At 33.7% G+C, this 22947-nt stretch overlaps 3 protein-coding genes and 2 non-coding genes across 5 annotated transcripts in view; 1 reads left to right on the plus strand and 4 right to left on the minus strand.

The window, feature by feature from the left end:
* LOC135664239 (maturase K-like) overlaps window positions 1-2160 on the minus strand; it is a 4234-nt gene extending 2074 nt beyond the window's left edge. The window contains 1 exon segment of the mRNA XM_065176965.1: window positions 1-2160. This exon segment is cut by the window's left edge and continues 960 nt beyond it. The gene's annotated coding sequence lies outside the window, so the exon portion shown is untranslated.
* Window positions 2161-5552: 3392 nt separating this feature from the next.
* TRNAS-GCU (transfer RNA serine (anticodon GCU)) lies at window positions 5553-5640 on the minus strand. Its single transcript has one exon. It is a non-coding gene; the product is annotated as a tRNA-Ser (tRNA).
* Window positions 5641-6799: 1159 nt separating this feature from the next.
* Window positions 6800-12354, minus strand: LOC135664240 (ATP synthase subunit alpha, chloroplastic). The gene is made up of 2 exons (XM_065176966.1): window positions 10882-12354; window positions 6800-9998 (listed from the first exon to the last, which is right to left on the minus strand). Exon 2 carries the CDS (start codon window positions 9514-9516, stop codon window positions 7993-7995), a length of 1524 nt encoding a protein of 507 aa, XP_065033038.1. The 5' UTR covers window positions 9517-9998; window positions 10882-12354; the 3' UTR covers window positions 6800-7992.
* Window positions 7769-7840, plus strand: TRNAR-UCU (transfer RNA arginine (anticodon UCU)). The gene has a single exon. It is a non-coding gene; the product is annotated as a tRNA-Arg (tRNA).
* On the minus strand, window positions 9876-22897 carry LOC135664238 (DNA-directed RNA polymerase subunit beta'). Its single transcript, XM_065176964.1, has 2 exons — window positions 21688-22897; window positions 9876-20974 (listed from the first exon to the last, which is right to left on the minus strand). The coding sequence occupies exons 1-2, from the start codon at window positions 22138-22140 to the stop codon at window positions 19346-19348; spliced, it is 2082 nt and encodes a 693-aa protein (XP_065033036.1). The 5' UTR covers window positions 22141-22897; the 3' UTR covers window positions 9876-19345.
* Window positions 22898-22947: the final 50 nt, after the last annotated feature.

Here is a 22947-nt window from a genome sequence, read left to right on the forward strand (position 1 = left end):
GTTTATCTTCGTTGTTTATCTTCGTTATAATTACAAGAGGATAACAAACCCTTTATTTTTGCAACCCGATCGCTCTTTTGACTTTGGAATTTATTCTCTTTATCAGTATACTGTTTCTTCTACACATCCGTTTCTAATCCATAATAAAGAATAGTTAGGATTTATTAAAAAAAAAGGAAAAAGAATCAATGGTCCACCCACAGGAGAACTCACCCTTTCCCGTATAAGGCACTAATCTATTTTTAACGTCTAATTAGATCGGGTAATCGTTCAATTCAAATTAAGAACATAAGCTCGTTGCTTTTTGTTTTACCAAAATTGGAACCATAGGCTCTATCCATTTATTCACTAGACCCAACTGTAAATGTGAATTTGTTTTGTCCCCTTCCCTTCCAAAAATTTTTTATTTTTGTAGCGATCCAGTAAGGATAAACTAAAAGTTCCACTTTCATTTGAATTTGTAATTTTTTAATAAAATATTTAATAAAATAAGAAATTTTTTTTATTACGACATGCTACTTTTTCCATTCATTACCCTTGAGGATCAGTCGTGGTCTTATAGACTCTACCAATAGTCTGGACGAATTTGTTGCTTCATCAAAATGTGTAAAAGATCATAGTCGCACTTAAAAGCCGAGTACTCTACCGTTGAGTTAGCAACCCGAATAAAATAAAATAAATAGGATATGTAGATACGATAAAAATGAAAAATCCATTAAATTGCACTGCACGACCCCATCAAAACATTGAACTAATAATAAATAAAAAAATATTTTATGTTTTATGATCGATTATACAAAATAAATAGAAAATGTACAGATCATATTTAAAAACACCAGATTCCTAAAAGAGATGCTAAAATTGTGACAGACCTACCAGTTTTTTATCAATTTTTTATTTTTGTTAAGTTAAATTCCAAAATACGTCTTATATGACAGTAAACCCAACAATGCAAAACCCATTATTTGAGTAAAAGTGAAGTTAAAACCCAATATGGGGTCTGGATAAAGAGATTTATTTATCTATGATCAATTAATTTATCTATGATCAATTATATTTGTTCGATACACCATTGTCAATATGAATGCAATGTTGAGAAAACAAATAACAAATAAAGTAAATAAAATAAGGATTTGTATTGGGTTGGCACAACATAAATAAGAAATTTTGATGGAAAAAAATAAGGAAAAGATAAAGAAAAAATCTCGGGTTTACTCAATCAATAGAGGTACAATAAGCAAGATTAATCCCTTGTTTGTTGGTGGATTCCTATAACAAGAAAAAAGTAAATTTAAGTATGAATAGAGCAAGAAAAGGGAAAATTTTAGGTAAAAAATTGTAAGTAAAAAATTATACAAAGATAGATTTTATATTAATCATCTCCCCCCTTTTTTATTAATTTTGTTGTTTTTTCTTTTAATTAACTCGAGGTTTTTTCTTTAAAAAATTCTGCCTTACTTAAAATATCATAAACAGTTCCTGTAGGTTGAGCGCCCTTTTCAAGGAAATATAGAATAGCGGGAACGTTTAAATAAGTTTGATTCTTTATCGGATCATAAAAACCCACTTTTCGAAAATCTCTTCCTTCTCTTCGGGATCGAACATCAATTGCAACGATTCGATAGATGGCTCATTGGGATAGATGTACATAAACAATCCCCCCCCAGAAACGTATAGGAGGTTTTTCTCCTCATACGGCTCGAGCTCGAGAAAAAATTATTTTTATTTCGGTATATCTTTCTGTATATAATATCAAATAGTAAACACAAAATAATGACTCAAATCATAGTCTAATTCATTATTATTATTTTGTTCTTCCTAAAAAAAAAAAAAAAATAAATTTCATTCGTACTCATAACTCAAGTTGGGTAATTCTGACAGAATTCGAAGGGAAATCCTTAGACATTTCTTGAGCCGTCTCTAACCTCTTTTGTTTGTCTCATCTCGAATCTATTTTTATTCCTAATTCTGATCCAATTTTTGAGACAATTGAAAATAGTGTTTCCTTGTTTCGGAATCCTTTATCTTTGCTTTGTAAAATCATTGGGTTTAGACATTACTTCGGTGATCCTTACTCCTTTCAAAAGGGCAGCAACATACCTTTTGTTTTTTTTATTTCTTTCTATAGAAATAGAATACCCATAGAAATAGAATACGAAGAATTGATTCCTCTGTGATACACTTTTTTTGATCGAAATAGTTTTATCAATTCCGATTATTTTATATTTTAAGGATATACTTACAAAGCTGGTCTAACTTATTGATTGATTGGCACTAACCCTAGATTCTTCCCCTTGATAAATGAATCAATCCTTTCCGCTCGAGCTCCATCATGTACTATCAACCTAAGAAAAATTAGATTCCTAATGGAACAGAACAAACTATGTCGAGCCAAGAGCATCTTCATTTGTATAGAAAATGGTGGATGTAAAAATCCACAGCGGATCATGTCCTTCAAGTCGCACGTTGCTTTCTACCACATCGTTTCAAACGAAGTTTTACCATAACATTCCTCTAATTTAGAATTCAATTTAATTTCAAACCGCAATGGAATTGATTTAATATGTAATCATGAATAGTCATTGGCTCGATGGGAACAACGGGAACTATATAATAGTCTATACTTTATACCTATGGATAGATAAGTATTCTATGGATAGATAAGTATTGTATTTATCCGGAGAAAGCTCAGCAAGGATCCAATTTCTTTAACTCGATATTCTATCATATGAATGAAACGTATTTCTAAGAAAGATGTTTGCTTAAGACTTATTTACTTTACATCTCCAACAGATTGTTCGGGACGATCAATCATGAAATGCAGAATCTATTTTTCTAGAACAAAAAAACTATAAACCTCAAATCCTTTAATTTAATATATTTCCAATCCCGGAAAAAAATAAATTATTAGTCAAATAAACTGTTCCAATGACCAAAAAACAAAAAGGTCGTAAGTTTCTAGATACTATTGATTTATCATATTTCTTCGAGTACCAACCAAGAGTTCATAAAAAAATGTTTTAAAAATCTCCGACTTCAACATCATGACTGGAACTATGTTTTCTAGTCATGACTAAACTGGATCTCTAATTCAATCACCAAGTCGACGCAATCACAATGAGTAGCTAAAAATTTTTAGCAGATATTTCATTCCCTAAGGAGACATAAATTTTACCATGTTCAATTGAATTATCAATTGGTTTTCTTTTAACCAAAGAAGTAAATTGATAATCTAGTTTATCTATTTTCATGAGTATGAAATAGAAAAGGTCTCATGTACGGCAACATTAAGATCCTTATTCTTTCTTTCATCTGAAAGAAAGAATCTGAATATTGTTACTGGGGGTAATCATGGATATTTTTAAAATCAAAGATCCCCTTCCACAAATTCTTTTCACTTAAGTGAAAGGCCATTGTTATTGAAATACAACAACATTGTTATTGAAATACAACAACATTGTTATTGAAATACAACAATATAATAACAATACACAATATATATCATACATATAGGCATAGCGTAGGCCTTGTTTATTTTAGTTTATATAGATTTTGTTTTACTTCAGGTTCAACAATTTTTCCATCAATTCCATAAAATCAAGTTAAAATATATGGAATATCAAAATTTCCCCCCAATCGCTACGTTACATTGATTTACAATTATTTTCATTTGAGGCATCTAAGATATAAGATAGAAAGAAATGGAATTCAGACAATTTTTATCCTATTTTTTCCCACGCCACAGCACAGCTTTAGAAGTTTTAAAACCAGTGATGAAATTAGTACGACAAACTCCCTACTCTTTAGTCTTCACATAGAATGTGAAATTGGGATACCCTATTTTTGACTTTAGGCTTTGTGTGGAAGGGAATAGAGATGCTTTTGTTTCACGCTTCAATTCGGAATGCATCATGTGAGAATTATAATTCATATTTAGAATTCATATTTCATGAATATGGGACATAATGAATATAACAATAGTACGAGCATATTATGAATGTGAATGATAGACCCCAAATTTCTCTTTTTTTTATTCAAAAAAACTTCCACCTGTATTTGACACTTTATTATGCTTGTGATAAATCAAATGGATTCTAAGAATCCATTCTAAGAATTCATTCTAAGAATTCAGAACAAAAGACATTCTAAGAATTCAGAACAAAAGAAAAGGTTGTTCTCTTTAAGATTTTTCCGTTTTATGTGGGATACAATGTGATCCCATCTTTTGTTTCTGATGGAAACGATCTGGGACGGAAGGATTCGAACCTCCGAATAACGGGACCAAAACCCGCTGCCTTACCGCTTGGCCACGCCCCATTTTTCCTGTTTGGCACTAGTCAAGACTATTATTAGAATTAGTTATTCGTCAATCCCCCCCCCCAAAAAAATACATAATACATAATAAAAACATATGGGGTATTTTGTTTGTTGCTAGGATTCAACACATGTAGATTAGATATAGAATCAAAAAAGTTAATTGATCATTACATAGAATTCAATTAAGATAATGTATGAAAGTAGAATTCCTTGTATTCTCATTTGAGAATGGAAGGAAGGATTTTTGATTTGGGAGAGTTCAAAAAAAAAGAAGGATTTTTTGACTTGCCTTTTTCATTTTTCCCTTATAAAAATAACTCAATCAAAATAAAATTATCTAATCTACAAGAACGAAATGTTTGTTATGTTTAATATCTTTAGCTTAATCTGTATCTGTCTTAATTCTGTCCTTTATTCGAATAGTTTTTTCTTTGCCAAATTGCCTGAAGCTTATGCCGTTTTCAATCCAATCGTAGATGTGATGCCTGTCATACCTGTTCTCTTTTTTCTCTTAGCCTTTGTTTGGCAAGCTGCTGTAAGTTTTCGATAAAATCCTTAATACTTTGCCAAATCCATTCATGATTTATTCGACAAAAAAAATTATAAAAATGGATAAGATCGGCTAAGTCTTACATTAGAATTATAAACCCTCGATTAAAAAATGGAAATTCTTGTATATTGAGTAACCGCGGAGATGAATTTTGATCAGTTTATTTACTCGTTCTGACCTTTCAGTGAGTAAGGAGTTTATTAGGTCTAGGTCCCCTACAATACCTAATTGTCGATATGACAAGAAAATTTTTGTGAGGAAGGAATAAAAATCTTATTACAAAGAAATTCGTAAAAGTGACTTTCTTTTTCTTTTCAAATCAAAAAACTCCATTTTGGGGGGTATGATGTCAAATCAAACAAAATAGTATATGTGGTAAAAAGAAAAAATAGGTAATCTATTCCCTTTTTCTAAAATGATCTTATCTTGGAGATTGTGTAATGCTTACTCTCAAACTCTTTGTTTACACAGTAGTGATATTCTTTGTTTCTCTCTTCATCTTCGGATTCTTATCTAATGATCCGGGACGTAATCCTGGACGTGAGGAATAAAAAAAAATTGAGTTTTCTTTGTTTTTCTAATTTTTTCTTATTATTTTATCTATTCCATATATTCACTTTACCTATAAAAAAATAAAGGAATCGAAATTCCTTCGAAATCGAAAGTATCAAGTAATCAGAGCGGGCGGAGAGAGAGGGATTCGAACCCTCGGTACGAATAACTCGTACAACGGATTAGCAATCCGCCGCTTTAGTCCACTCAGCCATCTCTCCCAATTTAAATAAAATTGAAATTTCAATAAAATTTCAAATGAAATTGAAATTAACTATTTCAATTTAAATTGAAATTAAATAAAAAAAGAAAAGAAAATAATAAAAAAGAAAAAATTTTTAATTTTTAAGATATTAATTATTAAGTTTAAGAAAGACATTAATATAATATTTTTTATTAAGAAAGATATTAAACATTATAATTTAAGAAAGATATTAAACATTATAATTATAACATTATCATTAGAAATATGAAACATTCTATTAAAATTTCTAATTATAGAATAGATTTCATTACAGATGAAATAAAAAAAAAATAAAAAGTGAATAATTAAAAATTAAAATTATTAATAAATTCTAATCTAAATTTAAAGGTTAAAGGAATTGAAATTTTATTTTCAATTAAAGTAAAGAAAAAACAAATTAAAGGTTTTTTTTATGTAATAAAAAATTTCTTAAATATTATAATATTAAATATTATAATATTATATTATAAGTAATTTTATAAGTAATTGTATATTATAAGTAATTATATAATTAAGTAATTAATAATATTATATTATAATAATATTATATTATAAGTAATTATATAATTAAGTAATTATATAATTATAATTATATAATTATATTTATATTAAGTTAAGTTAATTTTAATAATTTAAGTAATGTAATTATATAAGTAATTATATAATTATATTTATATTTAAGTTAATTTACATTTACGTAATTTAATTTAAGTTTCATTTAAGTAAGTTAAGAGTAAGTCAAGAACGAATTTGATCAAGAATTCCATTTAGATAAGATTCGAAACAGGTATCTCCAATAGAAAGAAAACCTTACTTCTTTAATTTTGTACGAAAGGTTTATTCTCCCGGCCTGGTCCTAGTTAAGTACTGGCCGGGCCAGTACCTCTTTTTTTGTCCAGCTTCAATGACCCCTTCAGACAGACTGAGAATGCCAGCAATCCAGCAAAGGAAAAGTATAAGTATAACTTTATACTGTTTTTTAAATTTATATATGTTATTTAGAAAAGCTTTGTGCTCTTCGCCTTTTAAGTCCCTGGCTGGCGGGACTAAATATGTGTCAACGTTATAATTTTAATGCTATCTTGATTGCGTCTCACTCCCTTGTTCGACAAATAGTCCATTCATATACAATAATGTATATGTAGCGGGTATAGTTTAGTGGTAAAAGTGTGATTCGTTCTATTAACAACTTAAAAAGTTAAGGGGTCTCTCGGTTTTTTGCATACTCCGATCAAAAACTTTATTTCTTAAAAGGGTTTAATCCTTTACCTCTCAATAGCATATTTGAGGAAGAACATACATTCTCACGATTTGTATCCAAAGTCCAATTAGAAATTCTATTTTCGAAATTGAATAAGAAAATTGGATTATGTATATGGAGTCGTGAAACATAATTTTTTTTGAATTGGATCAATTCTTCCAATCGAATGAGTATGAATAAAGGATCTATGGATGAAGATACAAAAGTTTATTTCCAATCGTAACTAGATCTTAAATTTTGGTGTTGTAAAAGGGAAATTGAAGCCAAACAAGCTAGAAAAGGGTGGTTTTGGTTTACTAGAACCATCAGCATATTGTTTCAGCTCGGTGGAAACCAAATTCTTTTCCTCGGGATCCTGCGAGTGGAAATAGGGAACGAAGTAACTAGACTAGACGGATTTGGTATAATCCCTCTCCTCTAGAGGGATCATCTAGTAAGCGAGTAGTTTGGGATACATTCAGACAGAAAGGCTGACATAGATGTTATGGATCTAATTTTCTCTAGGAATACATCAATCTTCCATAAAGGAGCCGAATGAAATCAAAATTTCACGTTCGGTTTTGAATTAGAGACGTTAAAAGTGATCAAGCAACGTCGACTATAACCCCTAGCCTTCCAAGCTAACGATGCGGGTTCGATTCCCGCTACCCGCTCCATATTTCTTATTATGTATTATACATCTTATTATGTTATGTATTATACATCTTATTATGTATTATACATACATGCACCATCAATTTAGATATGCATTCTTTTTTATTCCCTAAAATATTTTCCGTGTAATTTGATTTTTTATCCGAACAAAAGAAAGTAAGAATACAAAAAAATAAAATAGGAATGAAAAGCGTCCATTGTCTAATGGATAGGACAGAGGTCTTCTAAACCTTTGGTATAGGTTCAAATCCTATTGGACGCAATTTATTTCCATCTATTTTTAAAATGGCTATACTTTTTAAAAATGGCTATACTAAGAAACCCTTTTTGAATCATTCGAATCAGAACTATTTCTCAATGATTACTCTTGTACTAAGAATAGAATATACCAAGAATAGAATAAAAGTAAGAAATTTATGTTTGTTCCTGAAGTAAAAACAGTTCGATCTGTTCTTGAATAGCTTCCTTCAAAAGAAATTCTACTTCCTCGGTGAATGTCTTGGTAGAAGATATAATTTCTTGAAATTTAGGTTTATTGTTTTTTAAGTAGCTACGTAACTGACTGAGAAATTTCTTTACCTGTCCAATTTCTAGCGGATCAAGATATCCATTCGCTCCGGTATAAATAGTAGCTATCTGTTCTTCCACTGCGAGAGGGTCTGATTGGGATTGTTTAAGCAACTCGCGTAATCGTTGACCTCTTGCCAATTGATTCTGAGTAGCTTTATCGAGATCAGAAGCGAATTGTGCAAAGGCTTCTAACTCTGTGAATTGCGCTAGTTCCAATTTTGATTTGCCGGCTACTTGTTTCATGGCTTTAATTTGAGCTGCGGATCCTACTCTGGAAACGGAAATACCCACATTAATAGCAGGTCGGATTCCAGCATTGAATAGATCGGCAGATAAGAATATTTGTCCATCTGTAATGGAAATTACATTAGTAGGAATATAAGCTGAAACGTCTCCAGATTGAGTCTCAACTATCGGTAAAGCGGTCATACTTCCTTCACCTAAACTAGAATTTGATTTAGCGGCTCTTTCCAAAAGTCGTGAATGCAAATAAAAAACATCTCCTGGATAAGCTTCACGACCGGGAGGTCTTCTTAATAGAAGAGACATTTGGCGATAAGCTTGTGCCTGTTTGGAGAGATCATCATAAATTATTAAAGTATGTTGTCCACGATACATAAAAAACTCAGCCAGAGCCGCTCCCGTATAAGGAGCGAGGTATTGTAATGTAGCAGGTGAATCCGCCGTTTCGGCTACCACAATAGTATATTCCATCGCCCCCTTTTCCCGGAAAGTAGTCACTACCTGAGCCACAGAAGATGCTTTTTGACCAATAGCTACATAAACACATATTACATTTTGACCTTTTTGATTGAGAATCGTATCTGTGGCTACGGCTGTTTTGCCGGTCTGTCTGTCCCCAATAATTAATTCTCGCTGACCGCGTCCTATAGGGATCATCGAATCAATGGCAATAAGCCCCGTTTGAAGAGGCTCATATACAGAACGTCTAGAAATAATACCTGGGGCAGGAGATTCAATTAACCGAGATTCAGAAGCTGAAATTTCACCTCTCCCATCAATAGGTTTAGCCAGAGCATTTATAACACGACCCAAATAACCCTCACTCACAGGTATCTGAGCAATTCGTCCTGTTGCTTTTACGGAACTTCCCTCTTGTATCATCAAACCATCACCCATTAATACAACGCCAACATTATTTGATTCCAAATTCAGAGCAATGCCTATTGTACCCTCTTGAAACTCTACTAATTCACCTGCCATTACTTCATCAAGACCATGAACACGAGCAATTCCGTCGCCTACTTGAAGTACGGTACCGGTATTCACAATCTTTATTTCTCTACTATATTGTTCAATACGCTCACGAATAATATTACTAATTTCGTCGGCTCGAAGGGTTACCATTAGTGTTTCTTTATTCTTTTTAGGAAGGAAAAGATAAAAATAATGCCTAAACTATAACTAAAAAAAGAAGGGCTAATCAGTTATTTCTTGCATGGCCCCGAGAATGCCAATATTAGCACGGATCGTACGGAAATGTAACTCGCTATTCAAGCAACTATTCAGAGTTCCTAGAGCTCCTTGTAAGGCTTGTTGGAAAACTCGTTGTCGGACCTGATTAATCGCTCTTTGTTGTTCAAACTGAAGGGTTTCATTTTTGTAATTTTCTAATTGTTCCAAACTATTACTAGTGGCATTAATCAAATTTTGTTTTTCTCGTTCTATTTCAGAGTATCCATTCATTCGATACTCATCTGCTTCCATTTCCACTTTACGTAAGCGAGCCCGGGCTCTTTCGAGCTGCTCAATGGCCCCTTTACGTAATTCTTCCGAATTTCGAATAGTATTCAAAATCCTCTGTTTTCGATTATCTAATAAATCATTTAATGAAAGTAGATTATCTTATCATTAATTTCAAAACTTCCATGATCTCTTCCCGAACCAAACATGAATCTTTCGATTCATTTGGCTCTCACGCTCAATTATTTATTTTATTTATGGTGTGGGTATTCCCATATCTTTTTTAATGTTTTATTTATGGTGTGGGTATTCCCATATCTTTTTTAATGTAATGAGCCTACCCTCTCTTTTCTGTTTGTATTCAAAGATGTCAAAACTGATACAAGACCAGAATATCAGGAGGACTCTTCCGACTAGACCAGACAAAAATCTAGAATTGTCAGCAAAGTTGTTTCTTTATTTGTATTTTATTTATATTTGTTTTGTATTTTATTTATCATTTTCATTTTTAGAATTCTATTTCATTTTTCATTTTAAAAAAATGAAAATAATAATTATTATATTTTTTATTTGTTTCTTCAAGTCCAAAAATTCCTCTTTTTTTATACATAGGTCGTCATTTCGGCATTAGATAAAAAAAGCAAAGTGCTCATTTTTCTAGTAAATGGTTCAAATTCTTTTATCGATATGAGTGTTCTATATCAAATCAAATAAATTACCAACTATTTTTTTTTTAACCATTTCGTTACTAACGTAGTGGTAGAAGTGGTAGAAAGAGTACCATGTTTTACCTGGACTTTAAACAATTTAGCTTTAACCATGTTAATGGTCTCACATTATTGGTTGATAGAGAATCAAAGTGGATTTACCAATAAGTCACGAAATGCTATGGTTCTTACATATGATTTCTTAATTTATTCAGAAGTAATTCGTCGAGATCGTGCACCTTTTTCCTATTTCTCCTATAAATACCATAAATAAAGTGCAGCTGGATGGATCCAACCTATTCTTGAAATACACAACTCGCACACACTCCCTTTCCAAAATAAATCAATACACCAAGCACTACACTTAGATTTATTGGATTTGTTGCTAAAATATCGGTATTAAACCCGAAACTCCCGGCGGATGGCCAGTGACCCAAGGAAACGAAAGAATCGATTACATTTTTCATATGCTCCCCTCTCTTATGGATAGGACTAACAAAGAACAGAGTTCTTTTTGTATCACTTCACTCGCCTTTTTTTGATCGATTTCTTTTTATTAATTTCATTTCCACTTTATTTAATGGCAATAGATTAAATCATTTGTTTGAAATTTATTATTTTTTAAGTTTTCAAGAAGTTTCCAATAAGATACTTTACTTAGGTCTTAGATCTCATATCAATTGATAACTATTTCGTTTGTTGAAACGCTTCGAACAATGAAAGTAAAAAAGTTTTCTATTGTACTAAGCTAAGGACAGAAAGGAAGAAAGCAAGCGAATCTGGTAATTCCTCATCCTCAAATCAGCCCTTCCTGGCGTATTGTCTCAACAAATAAGTAATTTATAAGTAAAGTGTAAATATAATTCGAAGAAGCAAAGGGCAATTCCAAGTTAAAGTTAATAAAATAAGAAAAAAGTATGTAAGGTACTTTTTTCTATTTATTTCTAGGATTAAACAAAAGGATTCGCAAATAAAAGCGCTAACGCCACGACCAGTCCGTAAATTGTTAAAGCTTCCATAAAAGCTAGACTAAGCAATAAAGTACCTCGTATTTTACCCTCTGCTTCTGGTTGTCTCGCAATACCTTCTACAGCTTGGCCTGCAGCAGTACCTTGACCAACTCCAGGTCCAATAGAAGCAAGCCCCACGGCCAATCCAGCAGCAATAACGGAAGCGGCAGAAATCAGTGGATTCATGGTAAGTTCCTCGCACAAAAAAAAAGAAATGGTTAATGATACAATCAACCAATGAATTATTACTCATTTTATCATTAAGATCCAGCGGTCCGAAGTAACTAAAAACTCCGAATTGAAATGATAATATTACTAAATTACTGAACTGAATCGTCACAACTATCTCGTTTTTACCCATAATGGAGTTTTTGTAAATCCATATGCATACAGTTCTAACTATTGTATTTCTTTGTTTCGAACCACTCTTTCATTTAATTCTTCGTTCTTTACTACACCATTCTTGAGTTCATCTCTTTGTTCATTCAATCCACAATCACAGACAAAATAGAAGGACTGATATTGAAATCCGTCTAAATGGAGTGTGACTAAATGCAGTGTGAGCTGCAATCAATATCAATCAAATTAATACCAATACAAATCAATATCAATATATCAATATGTAGTAATATAAAAGTATGTAGTAGTACCAATATCAATATATAGTAATAATTAATACTAATAATTATCGATAATATAATTATAAATGATTATATTAACTAATACTTAATTGATACTTAGATATTTTACATATGAATATTAATACTTATATTAATATTAACTATTAAACTAATTATTAATGTTAACTAATACTTATTTTATTACTTATATTTATTTACTTATATTTATTTATTTATTTATTATTATTTATTATTATATTTATTATATTATTATTATATTAATATTATTATTATATTATATTATCATTATAGGATTATATTATGTATAGGATTATATTTTATATTATGTATAGGATTATATTATGATTACAGAGTAGAAGTTATGATTATAAAAATAGTAATAGTATGTAATTAAGTAATAGCATGTAATTAAGTAATAGCATGTAATTATGTAATATAGTGATGTTATATAGGATGATAGGGATAGCCTTATATAACTAATGAATATCTAATGTCATTCTAATATGACATATATATTTGTTCTCTTCCATAACGTAAACCACCCGCATTTTTTTTAGATTAAATCGGATTCTAGAATCATTCCTAGAAACATAGACGGGGTCCGAGCTTATAGACATTACATACATCTAGTATAACCTCCCCAACCCTTCTTTTTTTTTTTACAATTCTGTAATACCGTCCATCTTTTCTCCTAAAACTCTAAGTCATATAGTAATACGTTATTATGTTCCCCAACCAATTGGATTATCTTGAACCACGCATGAATTGGGATAAACTTACTTAATAATAATAATAAAAAATAATAATAAAAAGACTATTTTGAAAGCTAGTCAATGATGACCCTCCATGGATTCACCTATATAAGCCGCAGCTAACGTTGCAAAAATAAGAGCTTGAATACCACTTGTAAATAATCCAAGAAACATGACAGGTATAGGAACTACTGAAGGGACTAAAGAAACAAGAACGACAACTACTAATTCATCAGCCAATATATTCCCGAAAAGTCGAAAACTAAGAGATAAGGGTTTTGTGAAATCTTCTAGGATGTTAATTGGTAAAAGTATTGGAGTTGGTTGAATGTATTTCCCAAAATAACCCAATCCTTTTTTGCTAAGACCCGCATAAAAATATGCGACTGACGTGAGTAAAGCTAAAGCAACAGTAGTATTTATATCATTCGTGGGCGCAGCTAACTCCCCATGAGGTAACTGTATAATTTTCCAAGGTAAAAGAGCACCTGACCAGTTAGAAACAAAAATAAATAGGAACATAGTTCCAATAAAGGGAACCCAAGGACCATATTCTTCTCCAATCTGGGTTTTGCTCAAGTCTCGAATAAATTCAAGGACATATTCGAAGAAATTCTGACCGCCGGTCGGAATGGTTTGTGGATTCCGAACAGCTAGGATCACCGAACCTAATAAGATAGCAATTACTACCCAAGAAGTGATAAGTACTTGGGCATGGACTTGTAAACCTCCTATTTGCCAATAGAAATGTTGGCCTACTTCTACACCCGATATATCGTATAACCCCTTGAGTGTTTTAATGGAACATGGTATAACATTCATATGGTCCTCTAACAAAAATTGAACTTCAAAAAATAAATTATTTTGATTCAACCATCTCTTTCTCAACTCACCAACTTGAATCACTAATTGTATTCATCAATCGTATATTTAGGATATCAAGAAATTACATAGGATACCAAGAAATCACATAACATCATAACATATTATCAATATGCCCACATTTCCATTTTGTTTTTTCTTTTTTTTAATTCAAGAATAGTAACCGATCCAATAAATCTATAAAATCCCCAAATAATTAACTAATTATTCTTAATCATAATCAACGATTTCTTATATAGCTACAACGGCCCTCACAAATTGCGGATACTAATTTGTTAAGAACCAATCGGATTGAAGCTATAGCGTCATCATTGGCTGGGATCGAAATATCTGCGAGATCGGGGTCACAATTTGTATCGATTAAACAAATCGTCGGAATCCCTAAAATTACACATTCTCGAAGAGCCATATATTCTTCTTGCTGATCAACGATGATCACAATATCAGGCAATCCCGTCATATATTTGATACCGCCGAGATATGTTTGCAAGGCAGATAATTTTCTCTTCAACATTGCGGCATCTCTTTTGGGAAGACGGTTGAGTTTCCCCATCTTTTGTTCTGCTCTTAAATCCCTGAACTTTTGAAGTCTCGTTTCCGTAGTAGACCAATTCGTTAACATACCACCGAGCCATTTTTTATTAACATAATGACACCGGGCCCTTATTGCAGCTGATGCTACTGAATCCGCTGCTTTATTTTTGGTACCAACAATTAAGAAGTTTTTTCCCCTACTTGCTGCATCAAAAACTAAATCACAGGCTTCTGATAAAAAACGAGCCGTTCTAGTGAGATTTGTAATATGAATACCTTTACGCTTTGCAGAGATGTAAGGGGCCATTCTAGGATTCCATTTCTTAGTACCATGACCAAAATGAACTCCGGCCTCCATCATCTCTTCCAAATTGATGTTCCAATATCTTCTTGTCATTTTTCCCCACACTTCCTTTTTGTTTTTTCTTTTTTATTTTTTTAACAAAGAGACGAGGTACTTTGAAATAAATAATTGTTCCGATGGAACCTTCTACCGGGAATTAACCGTTGATACACGGTACAAACCATTAATGTCTTTTAATTACTTATTTTTTTTTTACCAAATCAATACTCGGACCAGATAGTTAAGTTAAAAGACAGATAGTTAAAAGTGAAAAGATAGTTAAAGTAAAAGAATCTGCTCTTAGGAATCATGAAATCGCGTAAACGATTGTTCTGATGTCTCATGGAAATGGGACGTAAGAACAAAATAATTCTCTATGGTGTAACAAAATATCTCTCATTTCCAAATCGAATAGATTCTTTCTTTTGATTTCCAAATAAATGTTCTTGTCTTGCCTTGAACGGTGCACTAATTTTTTGAATCCGGTACCAACGGGTATAATCCCACCCAGAACAACGTTCTCTTTCAGGCCTTTCAACCAATCAATACGACCTCGTAGAGCAGCTTTTGCTAAAACTCGAGCGGTTTCTTGAAAACTTGCTTCGGATATGAAACTTTGAGTATTCAAAGATGCCCTCGTTATTCCCAATAGGATTGCCCGATAAGAGATCGCTTCGTCCAAAGCGCGCCCCGCTCGTTCCGCTCGCAACAATCCGATTAATTCCCCAGGTGAAAAAACATTAGACATTCCATCTTCTGAAACCAACACTTTTGATGTTACTTGACGTACAATAATCTCTATATGTCTATTATGGATCTGTACCCCCTGGGATCGATAAACCTTTTGGATTTTATTAACCAAAGAGATACGACTTTGAACTATGGTTAGCTCCGCTTGAATCAAGAATCCCCAGGGGATTCCAAGAATTTTTGGTATACCTTCGTTCCAACCTTCAACTCTCCTTTCGAGGTTCATCGATATTGAATCAATAGAACGTACTTCTAAGATTTGTTCCACTTTTGGAAGACCTTGCGTTATGTCACCAGATCTCGATTTTTCATATATAAATGTAACTAATGTATCTCCTTCGTAAAAGATTTCTCCATAATGGCCATGAACAGTAGCTCCTGGAGTGGCCAAATAGGGCTTAGCCGATCTTATAACTAAGGAGTCAACATGAACAATTATGATCTGACCAGATTTTTCTACGTGTGGTTCGTATTTGAATAGACATACATTTTCACAAAAAAATTGTCCAAGACGAATTTTTTTAGATGTCTCTTCCCAATAATCGTGATGGAGAAAGTGCCAATTCAAATGGAATGGATTCAAAATGATGTTACTGCATGGATCGGGGTTATAAATCCTCCTATTTTCATCTATTAAACAGTATTTAAGTACTTGAAGTACTTGGAAAGTCTGTTGAAAATTGTCAAGTAGCAAATATTTCTTTAACAAGATCTGATTATAAGTTATTAAATGGTAAGATGAATAGAAATTTGCTATTTTAGGTACAATAGTGCCTAAGGGACCCAGCAAATCCTTAATTGGGATTATGGGATCCGATTCTTTTGTCATATTGTTATATTTTGAACCATTGAATGGGCCAATTCGAAAACAATTGGATGATGACAAAATTATCAAAGATTGGCATTCCTTATTTCGATTTAACAATGTACCAATAGTACCTTGATGTTGGGTAAGTGATTGAATCCTGGCCTTGTAAAAAAAAGGATTGATATTTGTGCGATCTAATCCATTATCGGAAATCAATCCGGAACTTGCCCTATCATATCTTTTTCCGGTATACGAAATAGTGGACTTGACTAACTCAATTCTTATGAAATCTCGAATCAGATCATTTGTTCTTACCTCAACAAAGGAAGCGTGAACCTCTTCCGGAGAACCTTTTTGCTCTTGATCCCAATTCAATACTAAGCAAGTCCGAACTAATTGAATACTTGTGTGAGAAATTCCTCGAATTGACTTGCCATTTCCATGAAGGATATAATTGACAACTCTAAGTTGGACATTATCCTTTTCCCGCAGGAGATCTTGAGGAAAAAGTGTTGCTAAATTTATGCCATCAGCTATTTCATATGTGACTACGGGTCGAACCAAAACAAAATACTTTTTCTTGGTAGGTGTGATCCGTTGGACATAGATCCAATTTTTCCATTTTTTTGATTCCTTAGAAATTTTTTTTTCTGTTTCCGGTGGTATCAAAATGCCGCTGTGCCTGGATATCTTATCTGCCTCTCCAGGAAAATAAATATCTCCGGAAAATATTTTTAGTTCAATATTTTTTTTTTTTCTCTCCACTCGGACTAATCCGCCTACTCGACTTCTTGTATTTAAAGCGAGTTGTGTATCTACTCCAATGATACTATTGTTCCGGACCATTATCAACGAAGATCCGGGTAAGATATGCACTTCTTCGAGAATGAAAAAAAACCGATCTACTTTCGTTTGGTATTTCGGACTAAATTCTTTTGGTCCTCGATACTCAATCAAATCCTCTTTTTTTATGATTGAATTGACCTCTACGGTTCCATATTTAGTAATTCCTGAATTGCTTCTTCTGTATCGTGGATCATCAAAATAAGCAAGAATACTATTTCTACGTAAAATACCCTGTTTTGGTATTTCGATCGAAATACCAAAACAGGGTATTAGTTCTTTCTCTCGTTCTTGATTGTATTGTAATGGGATGATGAATCTATTTCTTCGCTTTTTCGCCAAGAAATAAGAATTCCCTTGGATAATAGAAGGATATATGAAATTCAAATGACCATTAGACATCGTTTGATCAGGTCTTATTGAATAGTCAATAATTTTCTTATCTTTTTTACCAGAAGTATCCAACAATTTATGTCTTATTCGACCATTAGTCATTGATAGGTCAGAGATATATCTTTCTTCGACAGAAAAAGAATAAACATTCATTTGATCTTGATCCTTGTGGAGCGAAAAAGACACTATACTGGATCTGCACGGACCTCCCGCTAATATCCATAAATGACTCGTTTTTGATAATAGATGAACATTACCATATGTATATTCAGGTGCATGGTGGACATCGGTACTCCAGTGCATTTCTCCCTCTGATTCAGAATAAATATGTTTTCGTACCTTCTCTTTAAAATGAAAAGTGGACGTTCCAGCACGAATCTCAGCAATCACTTGTTCTGATTCTACATATTGATTATTTTGAACTAAAATAAAACTTTTTGGTGGAATATTTACATTATGTAGAATATCCCGACTCTCAATAGTTACATACAAGTCTATAGAACATAGAAAAGCAGGATGCCCATGACGGGTACGTGTGGGATGAACCAAATCCTCATTGAATTTTATTTTTCCATTAGAAGGAGCTCGTACATGCTCGGCAGTACCGCCTGTGAATACTCCACCGGTATGAAAAGTTCTTAATGTTAGTTGAGTTCCTGGTTCCCCAATTGATTGACCCGCAATAATACCTACAGCTTCTCCCAATTCGACCAGGTCGCCATGAGTAGGACTCCGACCATAACATAATTGGCAGATCCAAGATGTACTCCTGCAAGTAAAGGGGGTTCGAATATATATTGGTTGTGCTCGAAAGGTTATGAATCGATTGACAAGTCCAATCCCAATATCTTGATTTCGAGTGGCAAGGCATCGTAGACCGATATATATATCGTCCGCTAATACACGACCAATTAGTGTTTGGACAAAAATTTTTTCCGTCATCCCATTTCGAGGACTCACGGAAATACCTCGGATAGTGCCACAATCTGTTCTACGTACAATAATATGTTGAACTACTTCAACAAGTCTACGTGTGAGGTATCCAGCATCTGATGTTCGTACAGCAGTATCTACAACTCCTTTGCGGGCTCCATAACAGGAAATTATATATTCTGTCAAAGAAAGTCCTTCACGTAAATTGCTTTGAATGGGTAAATCAATCATTTGTCCTTGGGGATCCGACATTAATCCTCTCATACCTACTAATTGGTGTATCTGAGATGCATTTCCCCTAGCTCCCGAAAAGGACATTAGATATACTGGATTAGAAGGATCAGTCATCCGAAAATTAGGATTCATTTCTTGTCTCAAATATTCACTTGTAGCATACCATATCTCAATGGATTGACGTAATTTTTCTACCGCGTGTACATTCCCATAATGATGGTGTTTATCCAAAATAAAACTTTGTTGTTCAGCGTCTTGGACTAACCATCCCTTAGAAGGGATTGTTAAAAGATCATCAATTCCTAATGAAATAGATGTAGCAGTGGCTTGTTGGAAACCCAAAGTCTTTACTTGATCCAAGATATGTGATGTATATGCCATTCCGAAATGATCTATTAACCTGCTAATAAGTCGTTTCATAACAGTTCCATTTATCACTTTATTGTGAAAGACCAGATCGGCCCGTTCTGCCATAAGTACAGTACCTCTTATATTTATTCTGCTAAGTAGGATTCGACAATGGACCTGAGTTAGTGATTCGAAAACTTCCTTTCCTCAATCTCAATCTTGATTCACGCAGAAATTCAGAAATTATGATACCAGTGAAATTGGGGAGACCCGAATTCCCATGGGCACGAACATCGCCTAATCTGATTTCTTAGTTTAGATAGCGTATGAGTAGGCTCGACAAAACCCCTGTATGGCTTCTTCTATTTCCCGATAAAAAGAAATATGACCAAGAGTAGTTCGAATGTATATACAACGGATTTCCTTTGTTACACTTCCTTCTATTAGATAGTGCCCATAAATCTCATGATAAGTACCCAAAGATTCATATTGAACTTCGATGGGAACTTCTCTTGAGCCAATGACACGTTGATCTAGTCTCCATCGGAGCCACAAAGGACTATCTAAACTAATTCGTTTCTGTTGATAAGCTCCAAGTGCATCATAGGAACTAGAAAAATAGGGTTCTTTCTTTTCCGTATACCTATAGTCATTTTTTTTATTGTCAACCTTTTTATTTTGGTAGTTTCCGCAACTATATCTATATGGATTATACCTATTTGCACAAATACCTCGACGATTCCCGATCGTTAATAAATAGAGTCCGATAAGCATATCTTGAGTTGGTACGGAAATAGGATCCCCAATAGCTGGAGACAAGAGATTCATATGAGAAAACATAAGTAAACGAGCCTCCGCTTGAGCTTCCAAAGATAAAGGTACATGAACAGCCATTTGATCCCCATCAAAGTCTGCATTGAAACCCTTACAAACTAATGGATGTAAACAAATAGCGCGTCCCTCCACTAAAAAGGGTTGGAACGCCTGTATGCCTAATCTGTGCAGGGTGGGTGCTCTATTCAATAATACAGGATGCCCCCGCATAACTTCTTGAAGTATTTCCCATACAATGGGTTCTTTTTCCCGAATTTTACTTTTAGCAATTCCTATGTTAGAAGCAACATGTTGTCTGATTAGACCACGAATTACAAATGTTTGGAAAAGCTCTATTGCTATTTCTCGAGGTAATCCACACTGATGTAATGAAAGCGAAGGACCCACGACAATGACGGAACGTCCCGAATAATCGACACGTTTACCAAGCAGAGTCTCACGAAATCTTCCCTCTTTGCCTTCAATTACATCTGAAAATGACTTGTAAACTTTATTATGACCATCCCTCATTGGTTGTCCACGGATCCCATTATCAAGAAGTGTATCCACGGCCTCTTGTACCAATTTCTCCTGACACATTACTAATTCCCCTGGCGTAGATCTACTTGTTGCTAATAGATCGGTAAGAGTATTATTCCGATAGATAACTCGTCTATAGAGTTCATTAATATCCGAACTCATTAGTTTACCCCCATCTATCTGAATGATTGGTCTCAACTCGGGAGGAAGAACTGGTAATAAGCACAAAACCATCCATTCTGGTTCTACATTTGTTCGAATAAAATGTTTAGCTAATTCCATGCGTCTAACCAAAAAATCCTTTCTTCTTCTAATTTTTCTATCTTCCCATTCATTTCCAGTGGACCCCTCCTCCCCTAATTCCTTCCATTCTACTAATGAATTACCCGTAATAATTCGCAAATCTGAATCGGCTAATTGTTCTCTGATAGCACCTGCTCCTGTAGAGATTTCTCGATTTCGAAATGTCTCGAAGCCTTGGGTAGTAAAAAAAAGTGGTATGCTGTATTTCCGAGATTGGATTTCATATTCGAATAAACCTCGTAATCGTAAGAAAGTAGGTTTTTTCGCTATGGGCCTAGCAAAAGAAAAATCGAGATAGGTTCCTGTAGGATTGGATTCCCCCTTTTAAAATCGGACGTGAAGGTTTCCTTTCATCCGGCTCAAGTAGTTACCTCAAAAAGGGGATTCTTTCTTATTTAAAAAGTTTGTTCGAAAAACCCTACAAACAAAGAACTACTCCTTACTCAAGTTCCCACTAAGGACCAACGATTCATTCTTCTTTTTTTACTTTCATTTTCCGAATTACTTATGACAAAATAAAAATGTAGGATTTTTGAGTAGTCTACTTCCCGTCAAATGATGAATCCCCTTAAAAGAATACTTTGGGACTCGTAAGGGATTTACTTGTCTATATATCGTTCTATTCGATCCTTTAGGTCCCTACTCACCTCGATGGTTATCCCATGATGCCCCTTGAAGCATATATGCGATAGATAGACTTCTGTAACCATACTATATTTGCTTGCTTAAACGGAATCTCTCTATAAAGAAATGGAATAGCTGATTCCACAAAAAAGTGTTTTTTCACGAGGTATAACTAGCAATTCCTATTTATACGGAATCGACCATGGATCAATTCCCCTTGCATTTGGAAGTATTGAATACACCTATAATTCTGAGTTTCGTGTTACTTTTACTTCTCCCAAAACACATGTCAGAGCCGGGGGCACCCCAATCGGATTGAATGGGATGACAGTTTCTCAGTCCGAATCTGTAAAACGAAAATTTTGATCAAATCACACATCGCAGTATACTAGGCCTTCTAATTCCTTAAGGGGTTTATCTAAAAGATTCGCGATATAACTAGGAAGACGTTTCAAATACCACACATGAGTCACTGGACATGCGAGTTTGATGTATCCCATTTGATATCTTCGTATCCGAGAATCAACAAATTCCACCCCGCATTGTTCACAAAATTTCGGGTCTTCTTTTTCAGCTCCAATCACTCGATAATTTCCACAAGCACAAATTCCACTTTTTATGGGCCCAGAGATTCTTTCACAAAACAATCCATCTTTTTCTGGTTTATTGGTCTTATAATGAAACGTATAGGGCTTTGTCACCTCTCCAACTATCTCTCCATTAGGTAAAATTTTGTTGGCCCAAGCCTTTATTTGTTGAGGAGAAACTAGTCCAATTCGAAGTTGTTGATGTTTATACCGGTCAATCATAGAATAGAAATTCTGATTCATTCAGATCAAGCTTCCTTCCTATTAATCTGGAAGTTCTTCTCAGATACAAGGAAATGATTCAGTTCTAGAGCTAAAGATCGTAGTTCTCGAACGAGCAATCGAAAAGATTCTGGAGCATCTTCTGGGTTAGATACTCTTCCTCCAATGATCGTAGCACCAAGTACTTCTTGACGAGCTCTAATATGATCAGATTTATAAGTAAGCATCTCTTGTAAAATATGAGCAACACCAAATCCCTCTAGAGCCCAAACTTCCATTTCCCCTACTCGTTGTCCCCCTTGCTTCGCCCTTCCTCTAAGGGGTTGTTGTGTAACAAGTGCGTAATGTCCACTAGAACGTCCATGGATTTTATCATCAACTTGATGAATTAATTTTAAAATATAGGACTTTCCTATTAGAACAGGTTGTTCAAAAGGATTTCCTGTTCTTCCATCAAATATTCTGCTTTTTCCCGGATATTCGGGTTCAAATACCCATGGATTTTTTGTTTGCTTACTGGCTTCATATAATTCGGAAAACACTAGTTTTCTCGAAGCCTCTTGCTCATATCTCTCATCAAAAGGTGCTATTCTATAATGTCTCTTTAGCAGATCCCCCGCTAACCCGAGCGAGCATTCAAATATCTGTCCCACATTCATTCGTGATGGTACTCCTAATGGGTTGAAGACCATATCAACAGGTGTTCCATCTTGCAAATAGGGCATATCTTGTCTAGGCAAAATTTTTGAAATGATACCCTTATTCCCATGTCTTCCAGCTACTTTATCACCTACTTTGATTTCACGTTTCTGTGAAATATATACACGA

This window comes from Musa acuminata, unplaced genomic scaffold (assembly GCF_036884655.1).
Source record: "Musa acuminata AAA Group cultivar baxijiao unplaced genomic scaffold, Cavendish_Baxijiao_AAA HiC_scaffold_820, whole genome shotgun sequence".
NCBI lineage: Eukaryota > Viridiplantae > Streptophyta > Magnoliopsida > Zingiberales > Musaceae > Musa > Musa acuminata.